The sequence below is a fragment of the Neomonachus schauinslandi genome, chromosome 15 (genome assembly GCF_002201575.2).
Source record: "Neomonachus schauinslandi chromosome 15, ASM220157v2, whole genome shotgun sequence".
Lineage (NCBI taxonomy): Eukaryota > Metazoa > Chordata > Mammalia > Carnivora > Phocidae > Neomonachus > Neomonachus schauinslandi.
Window position 1 is genome coordinate 42,116,863 of NC_058417.1, and position 15,026 is coordinate 42,131,888.

The 15,026-nt window shown below is 50.4% G+C and overlaps 2 protein-coding genes across 3 annotated transcripts in view; one reads left to right on the forward strand and one right to left on the reverse strand.

Annotated features, from left to right (window-relative positions):
- EFTUD2 (elongation factor Tu GTP binding domain containing 2) overlaps positions 1 to 15,026 on the reverse strand; it is a 65,030-nt gene that overhangs the window by 15,463 nt on the left and 34,541 nt on the right. The window contains exons 17-29 of one of the 2 annotated variants that reach the window (XR_006541299.1): positions 14,407 to 14,518; positions 13,881 to 14,021; positions 13,137 to 13,238; positions 12,116 to 12,198; positions 11,452 to 11,538; positions 11,141 to 11,267; positions 10,856 to 10,943; positions 10,096 to 10,214; positions 9,846 to 9,940; positions 9,195 to 9,348; positions 8,946 to 9,053; positions 8,483 to 8,618; positions 228 to 344 (exon numbers count right to left, since the gene is read on the reverse strand). Coding sequence is in view for 1 of the 2 variants with exons in the window: in XM_021681757.1 (XP_021537432.1) it covers positions 8,523 to 8,618; positions 8,946 to 9,053; positions 9,195 to 9,348; positions 9,846 to 9,940; positions 10,096 to 10,214; positions 10,856 to 10,943; positions 11,141 to 11,267; positions 11,452 to 11,538; positions 12,116 to 12,198; positions 13,137 to 13,238; positions 13,881 to 14,021; positions 14,407 to 14,518 (1,312 nt within the window). In the remaining variant the exon portion in view is untranslated. Of the gene's footprint in view, positions 1 to 227; positions 345 to 7,768; positions 8,619 to 8,945; positions 9,054 to 9,194; positions 9,349 to 9,845; positions 9,941 to 10,095; positions 10,215 to 10,855; positions 10,944 to 11,140; positions 11,268 to 11,451; positions 11,539 to 12,115; positions 12,199 to 13,136; positions 13,239 to 13,880; positions 14,022 to 14,406; positions 14,519 to 15,026 lie in introns of those variants that run through there. The other variant, XM_021681757.1, reaches the window with a different exon arrangement.
- HIGD1B (HIG1 hypoxia inducible domain family member 1B) lies at positions 5,100 to 7,617 on the forward strand. Its single transcript, XM_021681758.2, has 4 exons — positions 5,100 to 5,193; positions 6,013 to 6,161; positions 6,787 to 6,921; positions 7,553 to 7,617. The coding sequence occupies exons 2-4, from the start codon at positions 6,062 to 6,064 to the stop codon at positions 7,615 to 7,617; spliced, it is 300 nt and encodes a 99-aa protein (XP_021537433.1). The 5' UTR covers positions 5,100 to 5,193; positions 6,013 to 6,061.

The following is a 15,026-nucleotide window of genomic DNA, read 5'->3' on the forward strand; positions in this document are numbered from 1 at the left end:
AGAAAAAAAGGAAATAATAAGACCCATGGAAGCTAAGCTGTTTAACCTGCAGATAGTTAAAAAAAAAAAAAAACCAGAAATATAACTCTTCTTTTATCACCTTGCCAGCTACTGACATCTTTTAATCCAGTTATAGGTGGTAAACTGAAGCCAGAAACCTAAGCCAGAGGATCTCTGATACAGTCACCAGTGATGTAGGAAAGATGTTAGGGTTTGAAGCCGACGGCCAAGAAAGAATTCTTGAGATGTCTCTGGTGCAAAAAGATGGTTTTATTAAAGTACTGGGACGGGACCCATGGGCAGAAAGAGGGGCACTGGGGTTGTGAGGAGCAATTGATGATATACTTGGAGTTGGGGGAGGTAAGGGAAAAGGGAGGTTTTCAGAACTTTCATATGCTAAACAGGACCTACGAGATACTGGAGGCCTTGCCCTTGTCAAGTTACGGTTGTTTTTCCCTCTAGCAAGGCATTAACATTAAGACAGTTGGGAGCTTCCTGGAAGAACATTATACTATGCCTGCCTCAAGTATTGGTCAATGGGCTGGACGTTATAAGGACATTTAATTTTATCTACATTTTCTCCTGGAAGCTAGGTTATTGGTAAGAATGCTTTTTTCTTGTAAATCACTAAGACATTTGTAAACTGAGGGAGACTCCTGCCTTGAAGGAGTGTAATCTCTGTAAGTTAACTGTTTGTTTTTCATTCCCTTAGCTTTAGGGCTGAGGAATGTCACATATATCCCACCTGCGGGGGAGGGGGTTGTCGGTTGTCAGCTTGTGCTTTGTCCTCAGCTTGCCTTCTGCTCCCTCATCAACTAGGATCTAGCAACCGCTAGAATGTGAGTTCCCTGAAGACCATTGCCTGTCAGCTTCTAGAGCAGAGTGCCGCACATGGTAGGTGCTTAGCAAGTACACGCCGAGTGAATGAGTGACTGAGAGCTTGCCATGGCTAGCACAAAAAGACAGGCTACCCGAGGGAAGGAAAAAAAAAAGAGCCCCAGGCTTCAAACAGGGAAGGGGTCTGGTTTCCAAGCCTCTGGCACAAGAATGGTGGAGGCCGGTGCTGTGAGAACTGCATCACTTTTTATTCACATGGGGCCCAGGCAGGAAAGGATCAAAACCCAGTTTGAGAACTTGAGAGTCACCCTGGGGCTCTGTGGTTTGGGAACTGCAAGGTCAACTTGAAGACTCCAGTGTGTCACTATTTCCATTACACATTTTCCAGGGTCCCCACTTGGCTGATAAACTCAGAGTAGATTGCTGTGTCCTGGGGGATGGGAGCAAAGGCTCAGAGAGGTAGGATTTTCGGAAAGCTCCCTGTTGGCAACAGGAAGCCCTGTGGGCCCCAGACTGGCTGGATAGTGAGGAAGCTTCTCGTTAAAGCAGCTCTTGATTGCATGTGCTAATGGGGAGGCAGGTATGAGTAGCACACCCCTTTCTCCAGAAACCCCAGCAGTTTTAGTTGACCTGTGGGACACATTATACTGTTTCTCTCTGTCACAGGGATGGTGGGTGAGGCAGATTTTTTGTTGTCAAAAATTTTTTTGAATATGTTAACACAAGTAGTATAAGGAAGAACAGTAGGATAACCCTCACCAGTGTTCCTGGAGCCCAGTTAGCAGTTCCTTGTATTAAGGCAGAATTTTAAATTAAGGTCAATTTACTTGCAAATGAGGGATAGGTGAAGTGTGTGCAGGAGATGGGGGTGGGGGGACGCATATGGGAGAGGACCCATTCTGTGCTGGCTCAGGAACTACCCTGTGTTAGTGAGCAGTGCCAGTAGGTGCAGTCTTTGAATTTCTGGAAGTTCTCTCTGCCCAGCTGTTCGTACTTGTTTACTCATATTTCTACGATGGTGTGAGAATGTGATGGTGAAATGTACATGAAGTCCCATTATTACTTGCTATGTTAACTTTCCACTGTAAGCTGGTCTATAGCGGTTAACATTATTGGTTGGATAGCTCAGCCATTTACTTGCTGTGCCATCTGGCTGTTACTTCCCCTCTCTGAGCCATGATTTCCTCATCTGTAAAATGGGGATGAGATCCATCTGTTGGGACTTTGTGAAGATGAAATAAAATATGTGAAGTGCCTAAAACGTGTAGGCTCCAAAGGCATTAGTCCCCTCCCACAGTGTTCTTTGGAGGAAGCCAGGTAATTTGGGTATTCAAAAGCACCCACCACAAGGATCTTGGCAAAACATTTCAAATCCCTGCGCATCCATTCATCATCTGAGACAGGTGTGTCTCAATACGCAGCTCAAAATTGGTCCTTCACAAGACGTGATCCTACGATGTCAGCATTACTACAGTCGGATGCAGCCTTCCAATCGCTACCATCCACACCCTCTTAGAAGCTTTTTAAATGTGTGAGTAGTCTCCCCAGAAAGATAAGTGGTAACAAAGGCACTTTCTTGGCCCCAGGCCTGTTGCTCTTGGGGCTGTCCTTGGACAAAAACTGCAGGGTCATTAGAACTTACTGCCTGCTTTTAGGGGAGGGGATGTCTTACCCTCCCTACCCCAGGCACCTTCTAGAGGCTGCCTCAGCCTAGCCCTGTTATTTGGAAACTTCCAGCCCCAGCCTGCTCCTGTTCCCCCCCACTCCTGGCACCTCCAGTCCCTGAGACACTACTATATATGGCCTAATGTTTCCTCTCCTGTGATTCCCCCAGCCCTTCAGCCTGGGTCCTCCTCATTCCAACCCCAATTCAAGCATCTTCTGTTCCTTGTCCAGTTCATTCTTCAGCATCTCCTCACTCACAGCACTCCTTTAGCTCAAGGCAAAAGAGTTGCTGGCCCTCCTTTCCCTGCCTGGTCCCTCAGCTCCCTTGGGCTATATATAGCATAGCAATGCCTTGATTTGTGTAGTGCTTCAAGTCCTGGCCACCCCCTCCCACACAATAGGGAGAAGAAGCCTGAAGAAGGTTGAAGAGGGACAAGGGTTTGCTGAACTGGGACCACCCGGAACGTGGCAACCTTTTCATCTATTGTCAGGGACTTTCTACTTCTCCCCCAGCCTGCTACCCGTTTCCTGACACTTGCTCATTCTGGAAGGAAGAGGAGCAGACCATGTGCAAGGGAATTCTAACAATCATCTTATTTAACTCTTACAATGATCCTATGGGGAGATGCTACCTCCATTTTACAGATGATGGCATAGACTCAAAAGACGTTGAGTGGCAAAAGACCAAGTATTCAGAGAGTGGTCATTCAAGCAGCTAACTGATCCCATGTCTGCCTGTGGCCTACGCTCCGGATCCATTAAGTCTGTCTGCATCACTCAATTAGACCCTTCTAAATTAGAATTTCTATGAGTGTGACATGACCTGGAAGGAAAAAGGGTTTACTAAGCAAATTACTAATGTAGAAATGCTTAAATAGAAATAATTATTGAAGACTTGGCATAGTAACAAAAATATTATCATAATTTATCTTAGCTGTTTACTGAAGCGGTAGTCTACAGAAATCTGTTCTTGAAGTTTTACTGTGTTCTCAGAAGTAAAAAGGAATTTTATTTCTTCTATTTCAAGAGACTTTCCCTCCAGTTTACAATCCTATTCCCATTAGTCCAGAGCAGTGAGATTTGATTTTAGGAACAGTTATTAGTCTGGTTCTTTCTTGTGTCACTTACTGTGACCCGAAGCAAGACATTTAACCCAAGCCTCAGTTTTTCATCTGTGAAATGGGGATAATAGTACCTACCTTACAGAATTGTGAGGATTAAATAAAAATAACCTACTTAAAGCAATTAGCACATTTCTTGTCCCATGGGTGCTCAGAAATTCGTATTCTTTTCTCAATTCTGGGCTGAGATGTTATAGGAGCATCAACAGAAGCCCAATAAGGGAGAACCTCTTTGAACTTCGCTCTCCATAGCTTGGACCCTATTCTCCAAAGGGCTTGGAGTTGATCCTGATTCTTGCTCTGTCTCAGCCAGGCATTTCATCCCCCTGCCTCTGGCCCAGACCATCCATCTCTTGAGAATTCAGGCCACCACTGGGACCAGGAGAGGCAGCTTGGGAGAGTGTGTGTGAATGACTGGGAGGAGAGTTCCCATGGACGCTGGGGATATGTGAAGGCCCTGGGGAGCTGCTGTGACCCTGGGTCTTTTCCTAGGGCAGTGAGTGCTGGGGAGAGAAAAGAAAGACTTCAGCTGCTGGACAGATTTCCAGTGCTAAAAAGCCCCGTTCGGATAGACACATGGGGCTGAGGATGAAGGGAAGGAACAAAGGCCTGGGATGGAGTGGGCCTCTCCATAGTGTACTCCAATCTTTCTCCACTTGCTTATTAGCAAGAAGGTTCTTTCCTCCTCTTCTCTGAATCCAGGGTGCCACGATTGATTAGCATTCCTAAGCTTCAGCCTGGATGAAGAGGTTCTGCTTGGCCAGCCTATGGGAAGCAGGCTACAAGTACAAACTCTGGAGCCAGTCAGACCTAGATTCAGATCATGACATTGCCATTTACTAGCTGTGCACCCTTGGATAAGTCTTTTAGCCTCTCAGAAGCTCAGTTCCCAGTCTATGAACAAACTACTACTTACTGTATAGAACAATTGAAAGGCCTGAAATGTAAATACCTCATATTAGGTGATAATGCAGGTCAATTGTCATCTCTGTCCTGAATGAGCATGAGTGAGCATCTCACCCCCATAGGCACTATAAGGAGCGCTGGAGATGTGACGAAGTCCTAGTGGTTATAAACTGGATGAATCTCCTTGGTCCAGAAAGCATCCTTGAAAGGATCAGGACCACAATTGGGAATAGGGGCATTTTATTTACATCCCACATTGTTCGTGAGTGTTCGAAGCAGTATAGCTTGCGGGAGAACCAAGGATCTCTCTCGTTTCTTGCCTCTGTATTTCCAGCTCAGTTCTCTGTAGCAAGTCCCTGTCTGATCCAGCCCCTTACATCCATGGGAATTAACACACTGAATCTAGTTAAGGGCTCCCGCCATCTGATCTTTCATTACCTTCCGGTGCTTGAAGCTCTGGCCTGGAACTCAGCAAATGGGGGGTTAAGACTGATGCCCTGGCCTATCTCCTCCCCTCTCCATTCCTGACTTCAAAGTCCCCATTAAAGCTTGCTTCCCTGACCCCACAGTGGCAGCTCCATCATCAGCTCCTGGCCGGTTCAAAACAGCAGATGCTGAGCCCTGGCCGGGCTGCTCGCACTCTACTTTCTAGCCATCTCCTAGGGTAAGCACCAGCATGCTGAGAACCTGTGGGGCTGACAGTCCTTGCTCCTCCAGGAGAGAAGAGGCAACTAGGAATAGAGGTCACCTCATGCAGGGAGTCTGTCTCACGGTCGGACCCAGAAGGCACCGCGTAGGCAGAAGCCCTGGTCTATGGACCAGGACTCTGGGGCTCCGTCTAGTTTGTGATCAGAGCAGATGTTTACTGGGGTTAGCAAGTAGAGCAATAAGGGTCACCTGCCCAGAGAGGAAGGCAGGGGTTCGGCAATGGCAAAGAACCTGGCAAGAGATGGAAATGCGAGCAGTTCAGGAACCAGAATTAGTTCCATTAGTACTAATGTCCAAAATCTATGCTAAATTATTCACAAATCAATGTCCAGTCATCTTAATCTTTGGCTCTGGTGATTCAGTAGCCAGTGCTGGGACACTGGGATGGCTCTGGCTCTCTGGGGCCAGATCCTATTCTGTGGCTCCCTCAGGAACGGTCACAGATTCAAGACCAGTGGGGGGCCCAAGCCTCAATGCCTGTTCCTCCCACCCTCATCTGGGGATTTTTCCAGCTGCTTTTCTCAACCCAAGCATCACATAGGGATACTGATGGGGGGGAGGGGGGCAGGGAAAACAGTGAAGTCAGACTGAGCTGGGGAAGAAGAGATGGGAGAAATGGCACTAATGGTCCAGCCATCTGAGACAGGACACTTGGGACAACTTTTCAAGTAGCGGTGTGTTGGGGCATGGTAAGAGAAGGTCTTAGCAGGCAACTCCTTCCTTTCTCTCCCAGACTGAGGAGAATCGGGAGTTATTGTGGGGTGCCTCTTTCTAGGACTGGGCTGAAGCCTCAGAGCCCCAGCTGATAACCCTGGGGCCAGATCATGTCAGCTAACAAAGGCTGGTGGGTACCACCTGAGGGCGAAGACAGTGTGTCTCAGAAGTTCCTGAGGAAGACCAGGGAGTCTCCGCTGGTGCCTGTAGGTGAGTAGGAAAGTAAGGAAAGAGGGCGAGGAGGGGCCTTCCCTCAGAGAACAGGTCTCCTAGTCTTTTCAAATGAAGCAGGGAACTCAAGTGTCATACCCATTGAGCAGTTGCCAGCCAGGAAAGGAGTGAACCAGCAGCAAAGGTGCCAAGGGACGAAGGGACACGCCTGACAATGAAATAAGGGAGTCTGGATGGGTGGAGGTGGTGGCCGAGGGCTTGGGGTGTGGGGAAACATGGGGCATCAACACCTGTGTGAGGAGAGAGAGGAGCAGTTTGGGGTCTCCCAGGGCTTCCTTCCTCAAGGTCTTGGGAGAGTAGTAAAGTAGCTGTGGGAGCCAACAGCGGTTGGAGAAGGGCCTGAGCAGAGCCAATGGGGGTAGGGGGCTCAGGATGGGCTATTTGTACATAGAAGGGGCCCCACTGGAGGGAGGCAGCCACTTTGAAAATGCCACCAGGAGGAAACAACTCAATATTCTGATGATGGTCCCCCCTCTCCCGCCATGAAGTGGCAGGAAAGTAGGGGTTTATCCAGATGCCCAGGCTACCTAAGTGAGGGGGTCTCTCATCAGGGGAACCATGTGATTGGTGACTGAGGCCCAACGGTCATGTTCTCTGCCTATAGGCTTAGGAGGCTGCCTGGCAGTGGCAGCCTACCGGATTTATCGGCTGAAGGCCCGTGGTTCCACCAAGATGTCCATACACCTGATTCACACCCGAGTGGCGGCGCAGGCCTGTGCTGTGGGTGCAGTCATGCTAGGTGAGTGGCTGCCGGGGTCCCAGGAGAATAAGAACAGAGCTGATGAGGCAAAATCTGGCTGTGAGTCCTGACAGTTAAGGGATGGTGATTTTAGTCCCTGTTCCCTATAGTAAGCTCCACAGCAAGTCTTGGGTGACACTCCCAAACCAAGCCATTTTCAGGATTCCTTGTTTTATCTCCTGTCCCGGGGCCTGTGGGGATGGTGCAGTTGGTTTCGTGACAGTTTGTTCTAGATGTGAGAAAAATCACACAGCAGAACATACGCTGAACTTCTCTTCCTCTCTGGGTCAAGAGGCAGGCAGCTACGGACTAGCTGTGTGACCGTGGACAAATCCTCTGAGCCTCAGTTTGTGTCCAACATGATGATAAGCACCCTGGCTTGCCTACCTTGCAGGCTGCTGTGAGGTTTCTCAGATAGGTAATCTATGTGGAAGGGCTTTGTGAACTGTCAACGGGGTGTTTCCCTAGGCCATGTGGTCAGGTGCTCACGGCAGCTGTTGAGACCCAGAGCAAAAAGATGAGCAGAGAAGCTGGACTCTCAGGGGAACAGCTGGAGTCAGACTCCTGGGAGAGCCAGAGGATGGGTGCAGGGTTCGGTGTTATGGGATGTTTTCCCTTCTCCTTCCTACAGGTGCTGTGTACACGATGTATAGAGACTACATCAAGAGAATAGCACAGGATCCTGGGGAGAAGTAGGACTCCTGTAGAGCCTGGGGCCACCAGAGCCTCTCCATCAATCCCTGGTACGTTCCTAATAAAGCAGTTTTGAGGAAAATCAAGTCTCTTCACATGGGGGACAGCAGAGTAAGGGACCGGTAGTGGCTCGGGGTGGGGGGTGGTGTGTGTGTGTGTGTGTGTGTTTTAGAGAAAGGGCTAGAAATCAGAGCTCTGGCCCCCAGCTCCAGGGCAAGGAAGGTTCTCCAGAGGCAACAGCTTCTGGTCCCAAAAGCCTAACACCTCCCAAGCCAGCCCAGGTCCCACCCAGAAGAAGCAGAGCAGAGAGGCAGGAAGGTGAAGGCAAGAAAGTGGCCTCAACGTTCACAGGAGCACTGAATTGAGAGGCAGGCATCCCTCCCACCACAGGCTGCTGCCCTGGGGACCCAGGCAGGAAGACCGCAGCTGGGAGAAGAGACACAGGAGACAACATATATTCAGAACCCAAGTACCAGGGCCAGACTGTGCTGGAGGGAAGGGGACGGGGGTGGGGATGAAAGGAACAGAGCAAGGCAAAGGTCAGAGTGTTCTGTTCACTTAAAAACCATGTCTAAGGTCAAACTTGTAAAAAAAAAAAGAAAAAATTCCACGTAAATCCTGAAGACAGGGCCCCTGGGGTTAAACACTTCGTCCCCTTCTTCTTCTCGGAGTCCAAGCTCCACTCTGTTCCCTGGGAATGGAGCCAGGCAGAGGCCGCAGAGGAACTAGGAGGCCAAATACTCCTCCCTTGCTGGGACTCTGGGTTGGAGGCTTTGGGGTTGTTAAAAATGGCCACAGCAGCTCTCAGATGCTCTCTGACAACATGGAGTCCGGGTCACACCAGGTCCCAGCTTCAAGTCCAGGATACAGCCCGCTGCAGGGAGCAGGGCTGCCAGGAGTCCCAGCACTCACATGGGGTAATTGAGCACAACATCCTGCTTGGCGAGTTCCAGCAACATGGGATCATCGAAGAACTTGCTGATGCTTACATCCTCACTCAGGCCCTGCAAAGAGTGGGAGCGATGCAGGAAAGAGCCCTATGTGGTGACCAACAGAGCTGAAAGGCCGTCCAAGACCTCTGCTGGAGGGGGAGGCTGACGGGGGTGGAACTTTGGTCCAGCTATTTCAGGAATCGCCACTGGGGAGAAGATGCTCCCTTGCCGGCCAGACTGGTGGCCCAAGGCCTGTACAGAAGGCACCTCTCTGCACTGTGCAGTGAACTGCTCTCAGTCTTTGGGAGAAAGGTCCCAAAGGAAGAAATGAAAAGAGATCCAACTCCTGCCAAGAGCCCTGGGGACTGAGGGTTGGCCATGGGCCCCAGGGACGCATACCTTCCTGCGACGGGTTTTGATCATGAATTCCCGGGCCAGGTGAGGAGCAGGCTGTGGCTCCAGGGGGCGGATGACAATGCTCTTGTCCAGAGGATCTCCAGGTACAATCTGAAAGGTAAAGTGATTTCAGATGGTCTAGGACTCTTCTCTAGGATACTGGAAATCTCACCTGGGAAGGGGAACAGGCCAGAGGGGACTGGCTTTGAACAGGTGGGAGGGCACACTGGCCAGCCTGCATCATTTTCTCACCTGCCAATGGTGGAAGACAGACAAGGAAAAGGCCTGCCCTTGGGTGTGAGTCCGCAGATCAGTCTCAAAGCCAAAAGAATCAATGGCAGGGATGAAAGCTTTGATGGTGTAGAGAGGGGAGCCTGGGATGGGTGCATCCTGAGTCACGTGCCCCCTGTGACAGAAAAAGAAAGGGTGAGTCCCTTGTCCTACAGAGACCAAAAGCAGAGAAAGAATCTGGCCCCAAATGTACCACAACACAGTTACCATCAAGGAAAGAATAACCACAATCATGCTATAGTGGGCAGAAAAGGCTTGGGGCCCTCAGTGTCATTTCCTGTGGCTGTCAAAGGGGCAGTGACCTCTAGGCAAGAGTGGAAACACTGACGAGACAAGGTCCTATAGACATTCCCCCCACTGACACATTTCAGTACTTTCCCCAAGGACTCTCCAAGGAGAGAGGGCCCAAAAAAGAATCTCAAAATTTTTATCTGCAGTGAAGCTGGGGATTTCCTCAAATCTTTCCTACTTCCTTCTGAAAAACCAGCTCAGTTGGTTTTTAGGAGCAGAAACTGTGTAGGAGGCCCATCTCCTTCCCCACGGGAGCCCAATAACTTCTTGCTGTGCTCCTGCTCTCTGCACCCTCCCTAACATGCCCTGCTGGTGGCTCACCTGCGCCTGGCCAGGACAGTGTACACAGCAGAGACACAATCCGCAGGGGCCTGGACCTCCACAAAGTAGTAAGGCTCCATCAGGCGAGGAGTGGCCTGCAATGGGGGCAAGAAGAAAGGCTTGCTCAGCTTGGGGAAGGCTGAGGACTGAGGATCCGGGTAAAGAAAAGGCTGGAGGGACTGCAGTCCTGATGCCCCCAAAGGTTGGACCTCCACTTAATGCCCTGGAGCAGGTCAGCCCCACCACTCACCATGAGGAAGGCAGAATAGACGACCCTCCTTGCCGTGGGGATGATCTGGCCCCCGCCCCGGTGCAGGGGCTCTTGGGCAACCACTGCATCGAGGATCTTAAACTTGACATTTCGAATCACTGAAACAGAGATGGGGGAGCTGCTGAGTGAGGAGCAGTTGCAGGGCTAGTCAAGGGCCCAAGGGCAGAGCAGCAAGGAGCCTCTAGCTGCATGGCAGCTGTCTTGAGGCCACAAAAGATATGGCTCACAATCACCTGCAGATGAGTGTTCTGATAGGATGCCAAGGCCTACAGCAGAGGACGGAAGTTAAGCACACGTTCTTTGTGTTGGTTTCAGGTCATGCTCAGGCATCGTAAAGCCTTCCTAGATGTTTATGTGTTTTTCTTACAGATATTTAATTATGTTTGAATGCAGAGTAAGTTCTAGGAATTTCACATTTCTTCCCACTAAATCCAACCGTGGTCTATAAACCACTCTGATCCCACCTCCCTCCTAATACCTCTCCTTGAACACATTCCTTCTCAGGACTGAGGAGCAAATGTCAGCCTAGAAATAACTTCATTTCGGACGTCCCGAGCAATAGCACTAGGACAGGGAGGGAGGGGAGGAGAGGATGCTGCCCCAGGACACGGGATGGCCCCGTGTGCCCCGAGCTGCTTCTCCTGCCAGCGCCCATAGATGAGCCTAGCCCACCCCACACGCCCAGGCTCGAGGACCCTAGAGGTCTGGGCAGGGAGGCCGAGGCACGGGTGGAACTTACGCTCATCACAGAGGGGCCCCTCCCGGGTTCCCCACTGGAAACCTTGAACGATGCTGTCCTTCACTGAACCAAGAAGAGCCTTGTCTACCTGCACAAAACATGAGGGCACATGTGAGCAGCGACCCTGGCAACAACCAGAGTTTAGAGGGAGTAGAAGGTAGGTATACTGGTAAGAAGATTCACCAGAAGCCACAAAATACTTTGGGGAAAAGAAGTACACTTCATAGTTTCTTCCACTCAACAGCGAAGAAACCACCTCTATGGCTCCCATTAGTTCTGCTGTACCTCAGAGGGCAGGGTATCATCCACCAGGATGTTGGGGCCGGTGGCATCAGGGCCGAAAGCCCAGATGGAACGTGCAGCCAGCAGATCCCAATCGTACTTGGTCTGAAAGAATTCTCCCAGTTTCTTCCTGGGGGGGAAGGATGAGACAATGGAGGTATCCGGCAGCTCTGCAGTTATTGCCTGCTGGGGTCACAGATCCTGCCTTCCTGGAGGACAGTTCACTTCCCAGGACAGGTGGCATTAGAGACTGGGCGGGCAGGCTGTGGCGCCTCGTCTCCTTTCAAGCCTTGGAACCACAGCCACGTTCTCACCTGTTCCAGGTGATCTGGACCACCTCGTTCTCTATGTCCTCGGCGAGGCCCTTCTCAAGAGGCTCGGCAATCATGGTGATCTTGTTCCTAGTCAGACAGGAAACGGGTAATGAGGAGGATCAGCAGGACTCACAGAAGGCGCATTCCTAAGAAAAGGCTGGCAAGGCAGTGACGCCAGTAGAAGCCAGATGGGCCAGAGTAGAGCAAAAAGGTTCATCTTCTGTCTTCTTCATTCAAATCTACCACTCTTTAAAAAAGTGAGGTCTCAGGGCGCCTGGCCGGCTCCCTCAGTGGAGCATGCGGCTCTTGATCTCAGGGTCGTGAGTTTGAGCCCCATGCTGGGGGTAGAGATTACTTAAAAATAGAATCTTAAAAAAACAAAAAACAGTGGAGCTGCTGCTAGGGCAAAATTTTAAGATGATCATATACAGAAAGAAGTGGCAATGCGGACACTCATCCTTGGGGTACTTCTGGCAAAGAATCCCACAGCATCATGTCTACAGGCCTAAGGGATGAGAGTGCTGGGGTAAAACTCCAGCATCCTAAGACCCCACCCTAAGGCTCAGGGGGTCTGTTTCCACAGCGCTTGTGATTAGGGCGGAGTGGCGCGGGCAGAGAAGAGTGTCCCCTGTCAGTCCCAGGGTCACTCAGACCCCCAGCTCACTTCTTATTGGGCGTTTCAGCAAAGCACTTGAGGGAAGATGTTTCCACCACCGTCTCACAAAACGTGACAACAGGGTCAGCCACCTGGGAAACAGAATAAATTGTTAGGCAAAGTCTCAATTTGTTGGAAGGACAATCTTCTGCCAAAGGGAATTCTGAGGTCCCCTTGGCACCACCTCTGCAATAACACCCCGTTCTTAACCAGCATCAACAACAAGTACCATAGCGGGCTAAAAGTGCGTGCCAGCACTAAGCAGCCTGAGAAAGCTTAGCCAAGTGCGGAGTTTGTGTTCCTCAGCCAAGAGTTAAGTGCGAGTCGAACCTGGGGCTAAATGATAGTCCCCCAAGGTCTCTTCCAACATCTGTTCAGCCATCCCACCGCTCACTGAACAGCTCCCGTGGCTCTGTCACAGCGGGCACTAGGGACTGCCTGGCAGGTCCCCGTTCCATTCTGAACCCCTGCCTCTGGGTAGCACAGCTCCTCCCTGAGGCTCCCACACGGCCGGCTACCGGGGAACTCAGTATCTTCTAGAGCACCAGTCCTCGGCACATCAGGAGGAGTGTCTAAGACAGGTACGTGAGGGCACTCACTCCCACCCCCATAGGAGCTAGGAGAAAATATGTGTACCAAGAAGGCGCACTTGAACTGAGGGGCCACAGCATGACCTGACAGCAAACCCAGGAGGACCAGTCCTCACTCCCTAAAACGATCCACTGAGCCCTAATCACCAAAGATGGGCTCTTAACAGAAGACCAAGAATCACTTTGGCTTGGGAGCCTTGACTTTAAACGTATGACATTGAGAATAACCCTGCCGGAAGGGGCAAACCAGATCTCAAATACCTTCCCATATGGGGAGCAACAGGTCATACTTTTCCCAAACACGTCTCCTCTCCTAGTGCCCCCCTCTTCCCTCAGGCCTTCCAGGCGAATCAAGGGTTTGGCTGCTTGTAAAATCAGTCTGGAGCCGTGAGCTAAGCTCCTGGCCGGGCAGGCGCTCAAGAAAGGGGACGCTGATTTACCTTGATGTCGATCTCTGAGTACATCTTCCGCAAGTCGTGCATCACACAGTCCAAGTAGAGCTCCCCAGTACCCAGAATCACGTGCTCCCCAGACTCTTCCACCTGAAATGCAACAGCTCTGGCAGTCACAGCCTGGACCTCCTGTGCCAGCACCAGAATCAACATGAGAGCCCAGGAGGCGGCACCCGAACCCACTACGGAAAGCCACTGCTCAGCATCAGTTCTAGCCTCTTCAAGAAGGACCACTGGGGAACAGGGACCTATGAGTTAATCCTCAAGACATCTGGACCATTCAGCAATAGTGCTACTGGGCATAAGGTCACCAACTTATTTCCGTCACAACCGTTTAGGGAACACACTGCCCTATGTCTACAGACATAAATTGACCCTTTAGCCCTGGCCAACTACTCAGAAAAGTATGCTAGAAGGCTCAAGAATGTAGAAGAATCAGAATGACTCACTTTTCCCTCTATATTTTCTGGAAAAATCAATTCAAAGTGTACTCTCCAAGACACATCTCTTTCCCGTTGAAAGATACTGTGGGATATGAACACACGCACGTGCACTCACTGCTCCCCACCCCCATGTCCTGCTTTGAAATGATAACGGCAGACGGGGATACTTGCTCCTGACATAGGCTGCTGGAAGCAGATCAGACAGACCTGGTGGACATGAGGCCGTGGGCAGCACAGAGCTGTAAGCCGGGCAACGGGGCCTGGCAGCTCCCACATGCCCTGAGCATACCTTGGTGGTGAGGGATGGATAGCTCTTGTTGACCTTGCGCAGACCGTCCAGCATCTTGGGCAGCTCTGAGGGGTTGACCGGTTCCACAGCAATCTTGATAACAGATGTGGTGTTGAACTTCAAGGGCCGGAAAATCTGAGCCTGAGATTCAAAATGCAGAAGAATGAGGGCACCTGGACTGATTAGGCACCAAAGATGTGGAAGTCAGAGAGGAGCAGACCATTCCCCCACCAGAAGCCACAGTGCTGCTTGGAGGCAGCCTGAAGGCCATTTATTCCGTGCATTTTGGCAGAATAAAGAGAGAGGGAAAGATAAAGGAACTCCCCCTAATTCCTAGCATCCGAGCAGAGTGCAGGGAGAATTGAGCAGGGTCAGATCGAGAACACTGCCGAGGCCCGGAACCAGGAAGTGGTCATGACTCTGGGTTAGTACCCTGTGAGTTCTGTTGCTGGTTGCTCGCGTGTGGTCTGGCTCTGTGTGACCCTCTAGGTTAAACTAATCCAGTTGCTTTTTAAAAAAACTCTACCTCCTCATTGCCCCGGGGTTCAGTTATGGTCGCTGTCTTCACAATTGGTTGATCAACACCTTCAATCAGAACCCAGTTGCCAGCAGGAACACGATTCACCTCAATATGGTACCTGGAGCAACAGATAAGCGAAATAAGGAGGGGTGCCAGGCACTGAGCCAGGCGCAGGGGTGAACCAGACATATTCCAGCAGGGAAGGACACAATAAACAACCAATCATATAACCTCACATATACGTACAGGTGACTCTTGAACAATGTGGAGGTTAGGGGCGCTGACCCCCCATGTAGTTGAAACCTCCGTCTATGTCCTGACTCCTCCCAAAACTTAACTACTAACAGCCTACTGTTGGCTGGAAGCCTTACCGATAACACATATTCTGTGTGTTATGTGTATTCTACACTGTATTCTTATAGTAAAGTAAGCTAAAAAAATACTAAGTCCTAAAGAAGAGAAAATATGTTTATAGGACTATAGTGTATTTATTGAAAAAAAAGAAAATTACCCACATTAAAGTGGACCCACGTAGCTCAAACCTGTGCTGTTCAAGGGTCAACTGGAGTCACAAACTGATTAGCACATGAAAGAAAAGTGCATGGTATTGTCAGAGGACAAAACAG

Coding starts and splice junctions, on each gene's coding strand:
- HIGD1B (XM_021681758.2), top strand. CDS start 6,062: ATGTCAGCTAACAAAGGCTGGTGGGTACCACCTGAGGGCGAAGACAGT. Junction 6,162..6,786: donor GTCTCCGCTGGTGCCTGTAG/GTGAGTAGGAAA, acceptor CTCTGCCTATAG/GCTTAGGAGGCTGCCTGGCA. Junction 6,922..7,552: donor TGTGGGTGCAGTCATGCTAG/GTGAGTGGCTGC, acceptor TCCTTCCTACAG/GTGCTGTGTACACGATGTAT.